Below are 14,960 nucleotides of genomic sequence, written 5' to 3' on the forward strand. Positions count from 1 at the left end.
TTTTTTTTTTAAAGAAGCTCTCGATTTAAAAAAAAATTTTTTTTAATTGTTGATGGACATTTGTTTATTTATATGTGGTGCTGAGAATCGAACCCAGTGCCTCACACATGCTAGGCAAGCGCTCTACCACTGAGCCCCAGCCCCAGCTCCCTGTACCTTGCTTTTTAATCAAAAAAATAAACATCCTCTTCCCACCTCCCACAAGCACTGGCCTTGGTGTGTGGAGCCCTGTGGTATTGGACTAGCTCTCACCACTAATGGACCGTGTGACCTGTAAGAAATCACTGGACCTCAACTTGGTTGGTTGGTTGGTTTTTCCACCTATAAAATGAGGAATTTTGGCTCAGTGCTGTCTACCCACCAAATCTTAAGGTTGTCTTAGTGGCTAGTTTTGAGCTTTTGATTGGCTTCTCTTACTTTGGTTCTGAGAAGTTAAGAGCAGATGTCGGTTTGGGCATCTTTTTCAAGGAATAACTTCTGGCAGGAGGTGTCATCTGTTATGAGAACAGACTACTTAGCAGACGTGTATGTGAATAAAAGTAGCTTTGTGTGTCTGGGTGTGTGAGCGTGTGTGTGTGTTTATAAGGAGCAACACTGAAGGTAGAGAATCGCTCTGAACTTGAGATTTACAGCGGCTGTTTCTGAGATTGTCATAAAGGGCTCTGCTTGAAGCCGAAACTTCTGACTTCCTTTCCGACTGGCTGAAAATGAAAGCAGAATATAATGCATGCTCTGAGAGAAGCGGTTTTTCACCATAGAACCAGTTATGTTGTGGTGGGGACAGGCTGTGTTTCTCAGGATGGTCTGATTGGCAGCTAATGGGATGAGAAGGCCCAGGAGGGGGCTGCGTGTGGGTGTGTCTGGTGTGAAGAGGGTGGCACCGTGTCCAGCCCAAAAACGTCCTCCTGCCGATCCTCATTTCATAAAGCAGATGATATTGGCCAAGCATCTCTACTCAAAAGGAAGTTCTGAAATTAACCCCGAGGGAGCCTAGCAGCAGAAGCCAATGCTATCAAAAGGAAAACCTTTTTCTCAGTCTTGAACAAGTCCAGCATAAATGTGTTGGGTTTGCACTACCCTGTATTTACAGCTTATGCCCATATATGTACCTGGGCGAGGGCGACTTAAGGAGACTTGTGCTCCTCCAGAGGGAGCTTCCTTGGCCCCTTCCCCGGAGGTTGGTCAGACGCCAGTGGCTCTTCCTTCTCCTGGGCATGCTTTTATTTTCTCTTTGAAAGACTTCATGGTTTGTCTGCTCTGCCCGTCATGAACCCGCCCCAGTGGCAGATGCTCCACCCCAAAGTGAAGTGGCACTTTTTAGTGTGGGTCCTTATCCACAGTTCTCAGAGGCCAGCTGCCTGATAGCCTTCGGATCCCCAGGTACTTTTAAGCCTTCACGCCTGAGCCCCTGTCTGTGATCGCTAATGTTAAAGAACCTTTTTGATTTTGTTATTTTTAAAGCAAGCAGTAATCAAAACCAGCACTAAAGGACTTTGCCAGGGGCCCTTAGTGTTGCAGAGGATGCGTTAGAATGGAGAGGCCAAGATAGAAAGGATGGACCTTTACTAGCTACGTGTTTCCATAGAAGAAAGACCGTCCACCTGCAGGGTGCTTGGGGCCAGGCGGCAGAGCAGTGCTCCTTGAGTGGCATGCAGGCTCCTGTTCCTCACCTGGCTGTGCTTTTGTGGCTCTGGTTCTGTTAGGAGGAGAACATTCCAGCTTAATGCATCTTATAATGGGTCCCTTTTCTACTTGTACCCACTTGGACTGGCTGGTGGGTAGGGATGATCCTCAGCTGACTGTGAACCCTGAGATGTTTGGAAAGAGTAGTTTATGAGAACAGAAGACAGAGCAGGTGAGAAGGTAGAGTGACGGCGACCAGGAGGAACTTGCTTTCTTGGACTTCCTGTGTGCTGAACGTGCACGTCACCTTCTCTCATTTAACCCTCAGCATAACTCCAGGAGGCAGCCCTCTTCATCTCCATTTAATAGCAGAGAAGTTGCAGGCCAGAAAGGAAGTACGTCAGTCAAGGCCACGAACTGTCCATCTCTCTCTTAGAATAAAAGGAAACCTGTGTTCAGCATGCACAAGGCACTGGGCACCATCTCCAACACAAAGCAATAAAATAAGGCGGCAAACATTTCAGGCCTTTTTAAGTTGCCTGGTGAAGTCCTCTGGCTCCGGCTTCCCTCTTCTCTGACCTTACTTTGTACTTCTTGCTTTCTTCATCAATTCTGCAGACTCTGTGGCCAGCCCTCTTTCTTGAACTTGCCAAGATCTTGCAAAGCCTCTGCCTTTGGGTCTTTGGACTAGCTGTATCTTCTGTCACAATGCTCTTTTGCCTGAAATTTTTTTTTTTTAAATTTGCATAACTTTCTTTGTTTTGACCTTCAGATCTTAGCCTAAATGTCTCATCTAGTTTTTGTTTCTTCCTCCTGACCAGCCAAAATTAAGTTGGTGCTCAATTGTATCACTCCGTTTTAATTTTTTGTATCTACTTCTCATATCTGATCTGCCTTGCTTGTTTTAGCTGGTCTATTTGCTGTCTGTCTGCCTTCCATAGTATCAGGAGGGCAGGGACCTTTTCTGGTTTTGTCCTGTATCCCCAGCTACTGCAACAGTGACAGCACTTGGCAGAGATCAGTATGTGTGTTGGATAAAACAGAAGATGTAAATTTCATATTGAGGGTCCCACTCTCTAAACCCCTGGCTGTTTAGTTTTATGTTTTGTATTTTCCTATAGCTAATTTTTCCTATTTGAACAGTATGAGTCCTAAGCACTCGGCCATTGCTAGAGCAAATCCCAGAGGAAAGTTCATAGCAGTGTTTTTCAAACATTTGGATCTCAGGATCTCTTCACATAATTAAAAACTATTGAGGAACCTCAAAAAAATGTTAATTTTTACATTAGAAATTAACAACACTGTAACTGAGAAAACCCCTGACCGGTTAACTTAGTAACATTTCTCATGAAAAATAATATTTAAAGTTTTGAGATGAATGACATCATTTTACATTTTTGCAAATAGTCTGGCTGAATCAAGGATTCGCCCAGTGCATATCTGAACTGCTTTCCGTGTGTCATGACAGTCTTGCAACCCCTGGAAAAAACTCCACTGTATGTGTGTAAGACACTGAACAAAAAGGCGGATACCGTCTCGGTGTTTTTAGGAAAAGAGTTTTGACCTTGAAATTCCCCTGACGGAGTCCCAGGAAGCTCATGGAGAGCCACTGGCTCTTGGGATCCATGGGTCATTAGAAGGCTGGATGGCGGCATGGAACGGGTGAGAGGGAGAAGCTGAAGGCTTTAGTGGCAGGGTGCAGCTGAACGTCCCTGTGTCTGGATATTGTATCAGATCTTTCTGTTCAGGAATATATGTACAAGCAATGCTTTTTAGCTCTTTTTGCAAAATTTAAAAAAAAAGACTTCCCAGCTAAATCTCCCCTAAAATATAAAGGAACACAGAGAACTTGAATGCCGATGATACTGGTCTCGTGTTCATCTCTTTCCCATAGCAAGATCATACCAAGCAGCCTAGACGTTCTGAAGTGGGAGGGGACATGAGAAAATGATGGAGCATGGGTTCCTCGCTGTGAGAAAAGCAGCTTCAAGTGTAAATTCCTTGACGGCTGTTACTCTGCTGTCCCTCCAAAGTTCTTCTTAGAGCTTTTGGTCTCAGGTGAGGTGGGTCCTTCTTCTGAAATGAGGTCATCTCACAGCTGCTTTGCACTTGGGTGTCTGTTACAACCGGTGTGGTAGGAATCCAGGTGAAAACTCTATAACAGAGGACAGAGCCACAGGAGCCAGCTTGACTGTTTAAGAGGGGTCAATGATTCCCATTCGGGCCTCTGGAGGCTATGTCTTGGCTGAGATACGACTTTCTGTGGTCATTGGGCCCTAAAGCACTCATGAAAAGCTTGGTAGTCAGGAAAGGGTGCAGATGTGGTCAGAGAGTCCTCAGTTCCTGACTCCCAGGCCTGCCCCATTTCTGAAAGCCAGACTGCTCATCTGAAATGGCTAGGTGCCTTCATCTGAATTGAAGGAAGGAAGCTTGCCTCTTGGTGGATTTCTGCAGGTCTGTGGCTTTGAGGTCCTGGAGCTGGCTCTAAGTCATCTTACCATTTCTCCCTCATCTGTCCACCTTTAAAGATGAAGTGACACGTGGTACCTTAGGTAATGTCTTAGTTAATGAAAGTGTTCTAATTTAGTCTGTTTCAGGAGTTCCTAAACTTTTAAATGCTGCATGGTGTGTAGGCGAAAGTTAAAAAGTTTTTGTTTTCCCCCTTAGGAAAATGAATATAATGTAATTGAAGTGTGTGCAGGAGAAATAAAAGATGAGAAAAAGTACAATAAGTGAGTTTTCTGTCAGTCGAAGCTTTTAGGGGAAAAAAAATTTTCCAAAGCCTATCTTGAGCTGTTTAAAAATTAAATGAAGCATTTCTTTTTCAGCAAAGCTATGCTTCTGCCCATTTATAACACCACAATGGGAAAGAGTCTAAATAATTGAATTATCATCCCTTTGAAGATGTTCCCACCCTCCCCACCCCCTGCAGGGGACCTAGTTTGATGTTAAAAGAGGGAGTTGGGTTGTGAATTCGGGTACCAGAAAACTACAGGACCTGGGCCATGCTGTCCCAAGACTAGCTACCTCATGGGCGTCCAGAAGATCTAGAGGTTTCTGGGGTCCATGTTGTCTCGGGGTCAATTTCCAGCAAGTAAGAAATGTAGATCAAGCATAGGAATCACAAGGTAAAGGCAGAGGTGAGTGAAAACTTTGAAGCAACAGAGGAAATGTTTTCATTTCAGTCTCATTCGAGAGTACAAAAATGAGCTCTTAGTAAGGTTCAAGCATGGCATTGAGCACATGATGGTGGTGGTTGATACCTCATCATAAACCCAGGAGAGGTGAAGGATTGCCCCCATTCCACCCTACATATAAGGGTGGTAAGGTTCAGAGAGGCTCTCAAAGTTGTTTAAGGACACACAGCTGGTAGATGATGAAGCTGAGAGTCGCACTCAGGGTTCTGAGTCTGTGTCTCTGTGTATGCACACTTGTCAGCATTCATAAGCCATTTTAGAAGGATGGAGGGGATGGCCAATGGTGTTAGTGTGTTAGCTTCTCTTCTCCACTGATGGGAATGGTGTTAGTCAGCTTTTCCTTGCTGTGACTAAAATACCCCATGAGAACAACTTAAAGGAAGTAAAGTTTTCTTTTGGATCATGAGTTTCAGAAGTTTAATCCATGGTAGGCCAACTCCATTGTTCTGGGCCAAGGTGGAGCAGAGCAAAATGGCAGAATGTTGTGGTACAGAAGTGAAGCTCTGCTCATGGCAGCTGAAAGTGGAGAGGGAGGAGAGGAGAAGGGACGGGGCCACAGGGAAGATGCACCCTTCCAGGGCTCGGCCCCCAGTGACCCACCTCCCACCCCGCCCTGCCTGCCTACCGTCCCCACCAGTCCATGTATTCAGACTTGGATGGACTGCTGAGGTCACAGCTCTCCCAGTCCCGTCACTTCTCAGGTGACTATTCCTGCATCAACAGGAGCCTTTAGAGCACAGCCCAGATCCGAATCATAACAAGGACGAAAGTTGGAGTAGCTTTCCAGGGGTGAAATTTAATAATTTTTGTTCTTGCTCCCGTATTTCTCAGAAATTTGCTAAAAAAAGGCCTGTAGGCTTCCGTTCTCTGTCCTTGATTCAGTGACGTACAACTTGGCTTTTAATTTGCTTTAGAAAACAGACTCCTAAAAAAAAAAGTCTCAACTCAGGCAGCAGATAGGCTGGTACTACTGTTCCATTGAAACCAGGCTTGGGGGCTGGCTTGGCGCAGGCGCTAGGAAGATGACGCCAGTCCCTGCCCTCGCGGGTTTGTAGTCAGTGGAGAAGAGAAGTAGGTCAGCAAAGAAATGAATAAGCCACGCTGGGACAGTGGTAGTGGAGACAGAGTGGGCTTCCTAGAAGTGGTGACATCAAACTGGGGCTATAAAGATGAACGGGAGTTAGGGACAAGTCATGTTGGCATAGGAGGGAGAGAAAGCTCTAATGCCTTGGGGACAGTGTGTGCAAAGCCCAGGGAACAGAGAAGCATCCAGCATGTTGAGGGGGCCTTGGAGTATAGAGGGTGGAAGGGAAGTAGAGAGATGAGGAGCCAGAGGCGGGCAGAACCGGATCCTGCAAAGCCCAGAGATTTTGGAGGGTTTTTAAACGGGGTAGTGGGGGGAGTGATGTGGTCTGATTCATGTTTCTAAAAGATCATTCTGGCTCTTATATGCAGAATAGATTTTGATAGCTTCAAAGAGATGAATAGGAAGGCTGTATAGTGAGTGTCCAGTTAAGAAATGGTAGACTCAGGGGGAGGTGAGAAGGGGTTACAAAGAATTGGAAGGTTCAGCAATATTTGAAAGATTAAAATCGGTGAGATCTGATGGTCAGTTCAGCTTCTTCATTTTTTTCCCCCATTGGACAGATATTGACTGAGCACCTACTGCATGCTAGGAATTGGTGTTGGGGATGTGATTTTTGTACAAAACAGATCCTACAGTGGATCTCGAAAATGAGAAGTGGGCATTGAGGGTGTCAGGCCAAAGTATCACAAATATGAACCTGGAACTGAAGCTGGGCTGGAGTGATTCCCAGGGCAGAGAGTGTAAGAGTGGGGTTTGTCTTCACGGGGGGCTGCTGGGGGAGTATTTCTGGTGGAAATGGCAGTTGATGGAGATCTGAAGGGAGACTCAGCCTTCACTAGAGCCAAGGGTAGGACCAGGGTTGAGAATGCTCTGGGCTCAAAAGATGGGCAAAGGCCCTGCAGTAGCCATAAGGAGAGAAGGGAGACTGGAGGTGTCACTTGGCCTTGGTGTTGGCAGCTGAGACAGTGCACAGGCGGAGGAAGAGGAGCAGCGGGGCAGGCAGGTGGGTGCTTTTTTGCAGTTGAGATGCTGTGGGCATCCAGGAGCAGAACCCTGGTATCTACAAGCTGTGAGATGTAGACCTGGGAACCCTGGACACACGGAGGTGGCTGGGGCCAGCAGAGTGCACCAGGAGATGCAGGGAAGATACAGAGAGGGCAGAGAGCGACACAGAGGGGAAGCCCACCACCCCTGGCTTCTGTTTGCCCAGGAGATCTGCGACTGTTATTCTTGCTCCCTGCTTAGGAACGGACTCCCATTTCCCTTTTCCTCAAACATCGCCCAGGTTAGACATTTCTCCCAGGGCAAAGGAGAGCTCAGCCAGTGGGCAGGATGGCTGCTAGGGCTACATCTGTGGGATCCCCTCCCAGGGGCAGCACTCCACCTTCCGCTGCCCTGGCCATGCCCCTTGGGAATAAACCTATTTTACCAGGGGCTTCAGCCTTCCCAGTGGTAGTGGCTGGTGGCAGCTGCGGTCTCATAGTCGAAGCTTTTGTAGATAGCATGTCCACTGCATGCAGGGTCCTTTGCTGAGTGCTTGGTGAATGTGATGATGGGTAAATGGCAGAGTTGGGTTGGATGCAGTCACTTTGAAGCCGTACCATCGGCTCCTTGGGGCAAAGGGTGTGTCAGAGGATAGATGAGTAGCCAGAGTTCCAGGAGATGCCTGTCCTTGTGGGTGTGTGTGTGACGGGGGGGACAGTAGAGGTATTCCTATCAAGGTCAGATGCTGAGCCAGAACTTGAGTCCAATCAGAAGGGACGCCGTGGGGGGATTGCCTTGCTGGACGAGAGATGTCACTGCGTGCTTTATACCAGCATTTGTTCTGCAAGTCTGTGTGTTTTGCAAGGCCAGCATCCTCTGGTAGGGAGCTGCATATAATTCTGTGTTGTTCAGCTTTTTCCCTACAGGGAAATTAAGGAGGATGATTATCTTCCCTGAAGTAAAATACATGTCATGAGTCAGACAGGAGACGATTTGTTAAAATACCCAGCTGACTCTGTATACAGCAGATCCTCACCTTTGTGAAGAATATTTGAAACCCTGGAGTCTTCCACAATTTTACTTTTTTTTTTTTTCCTCACTGAAGAGAAAATAGGTAGTGTTGAGCAGTGCAAAGGGCCACTGTCCTGGGCCCTTTGCAAGCATGCTCTCCTCTTTTGCTGAGACACTCCCTTGAAGTTAGCATTATCCCCAAGGCGGAGGAGAGCTAATAGCAACAGCTTACCTATAGAGCACCAGGCTGGCCCTCCCAGACTGACCACCTGGCCTGTTCTCCTGTGTGTCAGAGCTTGTTAGCCAAGAGCCCCGGGTGTGTCCCCAGAGTTGGAGGCACCACAATAATGCAGCTCCATGGCAGGCTGGCTCTGTTTTTCTCCCGTGTGGTCCCCAGCCATTGTGTGAGTGACACCCAGCCCTGAATGCAGCTGCTCCAGGCTTGCAGACACAAATGGTCCAGAATCTGATAAAGAGTCAGGCTCGCCCACCCAGCTTCCCAACAACAGGAAGTCTTCCTAAAGATTGCTCTCAGGGCCCTGCTTCCCACCTCTTCCCCTCAACCCCAGCTGCCTGTTCTCTTGACTTTCCCCGGCCTTTGTTTTTCCTTCCCGGACCTCACTGGTAATTGCACCAGCCCCCTCCCTCCCATGCCCTTCATTAAAGGTAGGCCAGGGGAGACCTCCAGAGGTTACCAGAGAGACCGGAGCCGGAGCCGCCTTTCTGGTTCTCAGCAAGGGGGATTGTTGCCGATTCCCTTGGGGAAGAATCTGTCTCCTACTGGCTGCTTGCCTGGTTGAGGACTGTGGGGCAGGCAGGGGCCTGTGTTTTCAGGGGAAAATGTAAAATGTGGCTAAAGGTTACTTGTTCAATTATCTTGTCAACTTAATAAGCATATTGGTGAGCGAGAATCTGCTTAATTTTTTCCCTGTGACCTATGGAAATGTTACATTGAAAAGTTAGGAAATGTCACAGTAGAAAAATCAGGAAACCGAATTGTGCATAAAGAAGAAAATTGGTCCCCCATAATCTCACCATCCAGGGAAGAAGAATAGTGAATAGTTTGGCCTGTGTTCTAGGGACTGTTGATGAAGACTTCATTTAAGAGTCAGACTCGGGTTAAAAACCTTGGTCCACCTGCTCGCTAATTTTATATGCTTTGGGCATCTTAACCTCTTTGGAGGTCATTTGCCCAGCAGAAGATGAGAATAATGGCAGTGCCTGTCCCGGGCTATGGTGGTGAAGATTCAGCGAGAGAACATTTGTGGGCATGAGAGTGCTTGGTTGGCTATGGTTAACTCTTGCGATCAGGAATGCAAGTCAGGCAGAATCTTGCCGTCGAAATTCAGTATCTAAGCATCTGTTGCCATTATCAGCTGCAGGCGACATTGGTGACGTCACACTTTGTCCTTCCAGAATCCTGGATTGTGTCTGCTGCTTCACTTTACAGGCCTGAAACCTTTCAGTAGGGTACCCAGATGGTGATGAAAGTTCCTAACACAGCAGTCTCACTGCTCTTTCCTGGCCTGGTCCCCACTGGGACCCAATGCCCATTCAAAAGACAGGCCCAGAGGAGAGTGTTAGTCACCCTGGACAAGGAAGGCCCTGGTCGTCTTGCCCAAGCACATACCTGCTTTTTTGCATCTGGCAGTTCCCCCTTGTCCTTCTGGGAGGCTGGAGTGTGCAGACACAGATTTGGTCTGACTCAAAATTCAAACATCGTTTTCTAGTAATTGGTCCCAGGGGCTGGGAATGTAACTCAGGGACAGAGCACTTGCCTAGCATGTGCAAAGTCCTGAGTTCACTCCCCAGCGCTGGAAAGAAAAATCATTTTGTGCCTTCATGATACATGATACCCTGTTTTTGTTTTCCTTAAAATATATCAGAATTGACTAGCGGTGTCCCCCACTGGAGAGTCTTGCCTATCATGTGCAGGGCTCTGGGTTTGAGCCCTAGTACCATAGCAGGGGGAAAATTTGGTCCCCAAAATAGGCTGACTTTCTGGTCCTTTAAAGATAAAATTTTTAAAGATAAACTCATGGGGAAAATATTAATACCCGTTGGTGTTTGCCACTAGTGCCACCAGCAGGGATATTATTTAAAACCTTTGTAGGGAGGTAATTACTACAGCTACTGGGGAGGCCAAGGCAGGAGGATTGCAAATTAGAGGCCAGTCTGGGCAACTTAGTAAGATCCTGTCTCAAAGTTCAAAAAGGGCTGAGCACATAGCTCAGAGATAGAGCACCCCTGGTTCAATTTCCAGTACTGTAAAAATAAATAAATTAATTAAAAATTCTTAAAAATTGCCTTGCCCTTTGGTGTAGTACCTAGTTAAGAGGAAACAACCAGTGATTGACAGGATTCTAGAGGGCAGCCCTTGGCCAGCCCTCTCTGTGTCTTTCCTTCCGGTTCACAGATGCTGGCTCTTTGGTTTGAGTTTATTCTGTATTCTCAGTTGCTCTCTCCCTCTATTAATAAGTTTGTGTCTGGTGAAATGCTCTTTATCTCTCTTGCAAGGTCTGCATTGTGTGGAGGGGGAAAAATGAGTCGTCCTCTGCAGCTTCTCACAAGCAGGGGACTGAGCTGAAAGGGTTTGCTCTCAGCAGCTGGCATTCCTGCTAAGGGAGGAGAGTGCTTCCCCAAGTTCCTTGGTGATCACTGCTGCCTGATTCTTCCTAAAAGAAAACTTGGCACCCAGAAAGCAGTTGAAGGGGAGAGAGCACTTTTCCACACTATTGCAAGTCCCTGGGCTTTTCCAGATAAATGACTCCTGGGAGGGGAGCAGGTGGTAAAGGTGTTTAAAGGGGTCTGGGCTTGGGGGAGCCCTCTGTTTCTCTGCACATCTACCAGCCAGGTGTCTGCGGGGAATGAGCTGCTATGCATAGCAGCCCGCCATCCTCCCACGTGAAGGAGTTTGTTTGGTCGATGTCAGTTCAGCTTTTTAAAATTGGCTCCCACTCCTCAGTATTCATGGCCCTGATGAAAAGCTTTTAAAATTGGCTCCCACTCCTCAGTATTCATGGCCCTGATGAAAAGCTGTTTTTATGAATCACTTCAATGTTTTTGTTGATATTTGTGTGTGTGTGTGTGTGTAATGATTTCTGGGCTTTGTAAAGGTTTTGTGGAACTTAACTTAGTATTTTCAAAGACTGCCTCTGACTAGCTCTGTCACTGGCCTGGGAACCTTATTATTTTCACCCAAATACTGAAGGGTTTGGAGCCAGGTGCTGTCCTACGACCTTTCTCTCTCTGGAAGTATTTTTGGTGAAGGATGCACCACCACCACCACCACCAACAAACCATTTAAGTAACATTTGGGTGAAGGGTGTACAGTTGAATTTTTAATAAGGCAGCTAGGGTTTGGGGGTATTTATGACACCGGGTTTCCTTTTGTTAATATCATTTTGTTCTTTGGTACCTTGGCCCTGGGCTAATAGCCCTGCCAGATTCAAGTTTTATACCAGGTGTTTCCTTCTAACTTAACATTCCCTGAGGCGCATTGACTATGTTAATGTTTCATAAGTCAGACTTTCCAACCCCTTAATTGCTGCAAGTTCTTGGCCAAGTTCCTGCAGTCTTTATAGTCACTGTTTATTATTGAGGGTCCGCAACTTGTAGAATCCGATTCAGGCTGGTTTTGCTAGAGACGAATGTTACTGTGGTTGGAATGTCCTGAGATTAAATAATCTATGAGCAAAACTGTGGTGCCTACATTCTTTCTTGGCTCATGGAATCTCCTGCCTGTCAAAGTCCTATTTAAATTTGGTTTTTAAGTAAGGCACTTTGGAACATTGAGCTAAGCCAGCTCTCGGTGACCCCCGCTACCCCCACCACCTGGCATGGCTTCTAACCATGTTGCATATTTTATTTTGTCTAGGATTTTCAAGGAAGCCATGTCTGACAAAATGGCCAGTTTCCTACATATCGGAGACATTTGTTCTCTGTACGCCGAGGGATCGACAAATGGATTTATCAGCACCTTGGGGTAAGAGCACACAGTTTCTTGTGTGGCAGGATCTTGTTTAAGATATCATAACATCTGCTTAAAAAAAAAAAAAAACATGATTTTTTTTCCCTAAGATAAGCATGTTACTGTTTTACTCGGCTTTTCCAAGGGCGGTTGAAATCACAGATTCCAAATCCCAAGTTAGCCAAGTTTAACCTCTTACACAAGAATACTGTTTTCTATCTGTTTTGAAAGAACAAACCCCTCATTAGTTAGGACTCTATGAATTCAGAACTTCTAGGATGCTTAGGTCTCTTTGAAGCAGAACCTTCCTTAACTTTCCTACTCTAAATTGCCGAATGCATTTGAAAGTTACAAATGGCACCAAGTTGTGTCAATCGGGTTTCTCTATTTGTGCTTTCTTCAGTCTCGATTCCACTTTTTTTCTTTTAAAAATTTTTTTGTAGTTGTAGATGGACAGAATGCCTTTATTTTTGTTTATTTTTATGTGGTGCTGAGGATCCAACCCAGTGCCTCATGCATGCATCCAGTGCTCTGCCTCTAAGCTATGGCCCCAGCCCTTGATTCCACTTTTAAGGATATAAATATATGCCATTATGCCCTCTTTGAATTATCTTCTCCCCTTTCCTCCTATTCCTGTTGTCCAAAAGAGGAAATGAGAAGCCAAGTGGCCCCCAAGGCAGACAAGAGCAGAATGGAGGATCAACATGGTGAACTCCGGACAGTCAGGAATGGTGTGTACTCTGTACGGAGGAGTACTTAGGCCTGGGGAGGCTTTGTTGAATTTGGCAAGAGCTGATCTCAAGTAAATGGGGAGAAGGCAGGTCCATAATATCTCCAAAAACCTCTGTTTTACAGCAGCCAGAGTCTTCCTTTTAATTATAGCTATTATGGAAATCAGGCTTGTTTTCTGGTGTTGGTGCCATGAGTATTCCCAAGGCCTCAGTCAGCTTACTCCACCCTCAAGGAGGAAAGTATTTCAAATACAGAATTACAGCTCAATTAAACCTGGGTTCTCACTGTACAGAAAGTTTGGTTTCCAGTCATCTGATAAAAAAAAGAAGTCACTGGGTCTGCCAGGTCACCAGTCTAGTGACTGCTTCTACATTTGATGTCCCTACCTGGTGGACCTCTTCTTCCTCTCTGACCGCCCCTTCTTTCATCTCGGCTGCCTCCTCCTCCTTTCCATCCACCATGGTTGAATTTTTCACCCTCTTATTTTTCAGCAATGGCGACAGTAACCTACAGCAGCGGTAAGCCCTGCGTGAGCCCCGTGGGTGTTCACTGTGTGCCAGGTGCTGTACTAGGTCCCGTGCCCACACCCTCCTCTTAATCCTCAACACCCACCTCTTCACGGTGTCACCATGGTTCATGGAGGCAACACCTCTGCACTTCAGAGAGTGCAGATGCTTGTCCAAGGATTCACAGTTTGGAAGGCTCTCGTCTCCAAGGCCAGGGGTCCTGACAGTTACCTTCTGTAGGGCAGCCTTTCCCTTCCCAGCTTCTCAGAGCACCCCTCCTCGCTGTCTGCCCACAGCTCTGGTCTAGATGTCAGGGCTGTCAGACTTCTGCCCCACTGTATACTCACCATTCCTCAGGGTCCCTTGTCCCACCAAGCCATCCAGGCTCACATGCATGCGGGTCAGATGCAGAGTCCCAGTCAGCCCCTGAGATTGTACCTCTTTTTAGGGTCCTACCTCTTAACACTCCTCTAAGGTTCAAACTCTTTGCTTTATGTTTTCCTATTAAAAAGTATTACAAACTAATTAATGAATGAGCCCCCCTCACCCCCTGCACACACATAAAGTGAAGATATGGATTGATCCCTAGCACTGCAAAATTAGTCTTTAAAAAATATTCCTAGTTGTAGTTAGACACAATATCTTTATTTTATTTATTTACTCAATGTGGTGCTGAGACTCGAACCCAGTGCCTCATATACGCTAGGCAAGCGCTTTATCACTGAGCCACAACCCCAACCCTGCAAAAATGTTTAAAAAATTTAAAATGCAATCAAGAGAGGGAGGCTGTTCTTTAAAATTTGGATCTCTAATACTTTTTTTTTTAACCTGGGGATTGAACCTAGGGGCACTTTATCACTGAGTCACATCCCCAGACCCTTTTATTTTTTTCATTTTGAGACAGGGTCTCATTAAGTTACTGAGGCTTGTGATCCTCCTGCCTTGGCCTCCTGAGTCTGTGGGATTGCAGGCACGTGTCAGTGTGCCCAGCTCTGGTACTTGCTTTGGATGAATACTGTGTTCACCTTTTTATCTGCATATATTGGAGGATAGTTGGCATCAAAATTGATTTGGAAAACTAAGTTTGAGCCCCCCTTCTTCCTTTTTGATATGATTAATGTTATTTTATGGAGGACCAGTCATGGGGCTCAGTGGGACTTGGTATCTGGCTCCTTGGCCCCTCCTATTGGAGGAGATGGGTGTGCTCACCTCCGAGTGGCTTCATCTGCTCCTTGAGCTTTAGAACTCCAGCCCAAGGAGTCACAGTTCAGAAGAGAGAGAGAGCCAGTGTGTTCACAGATGCTAACTAGTGATGCACTTCTGAGTCACCTCCAGATCCTTTTAGAGATAAAAGTTCTTGGGTCCCTTCTCTTCAGTAAGCCTGGGGGGTGACAGGGTCCTGGGATGAGTGTTATTTAGACAGAGAAAAACTGATGAGCGAAGGTGAGAATCTTTGAGACCAATTCTTCCGTTTTACAGTTGAAGAGACTGAGATCAGAAAGGTTGAGAAGGACAGTCACATCTGCAGGTGGCAGAGAGCCCTCAGCAGTCTAGACCTGAACAGGGCCTTTTGTCCTCCTCCTTCCTCCTGGTTTGAGAATTGGGTGAATGACAGCCCTGCCTGGGGTTCTGCGCCCACCTTTTCAAGTCTTTTGTTGGCTTTGGTGGTATTACCACTAACAGGATTGAGGGTGGGTTTGTTTTATTGGTGCATTATGCTGTTACCTAATGATGGGATTTGCCCTTGCATTTTAGTCCATGCACACAATGTAACAATATAATTTGGTCAATATCCATCCCCTGCACTTTCTCCCTCCCTCCCGCCCCTCCTTCCACCCCCCACCCCCCAC

At 46.4% G+C, this 14,960-nt stretch overlaps 1 protein-coding gene across 1 annotated transcript in view; it reads left to right on the forward strand.

Annotated features, from left to right (window-relative positions):
- ITPR1 (inositol 1,4,5-trisphosphate receptor type 1) overlaps positions 1-14,960 on the forward strand; it is a 311,270-nt gene that overhangs the window by 13,611 nt on the left and 282,699 nt on the right. Inside the window, exon 3 of the mRNA XM_081276065.1 lies at positions 11,780-11,887. Within this exon, the coding sequence (XP_081132191.1) occupies positions 11,796-11,887 (92 nt within the window). The 5' untranslated portion in view covers positions 11,780-11,795. The remainder of the gene's footprint in view (positions 1-11,779; positions 11,888-14,960) is intronic.

The sequence above is a fragment of the Spermophilus citellus genome (assembly GCF_964194105.1).
Source record: "Spermophilus citellus genome assembly, chromosome: 19".
Taxonomy (NCBI): domain Eukaryota; kingdom Metazoa; phylum Chordata; class Mammalia; order Rodentia; family Sciuridae; genus Spermophilus; species Spermophilus citellus.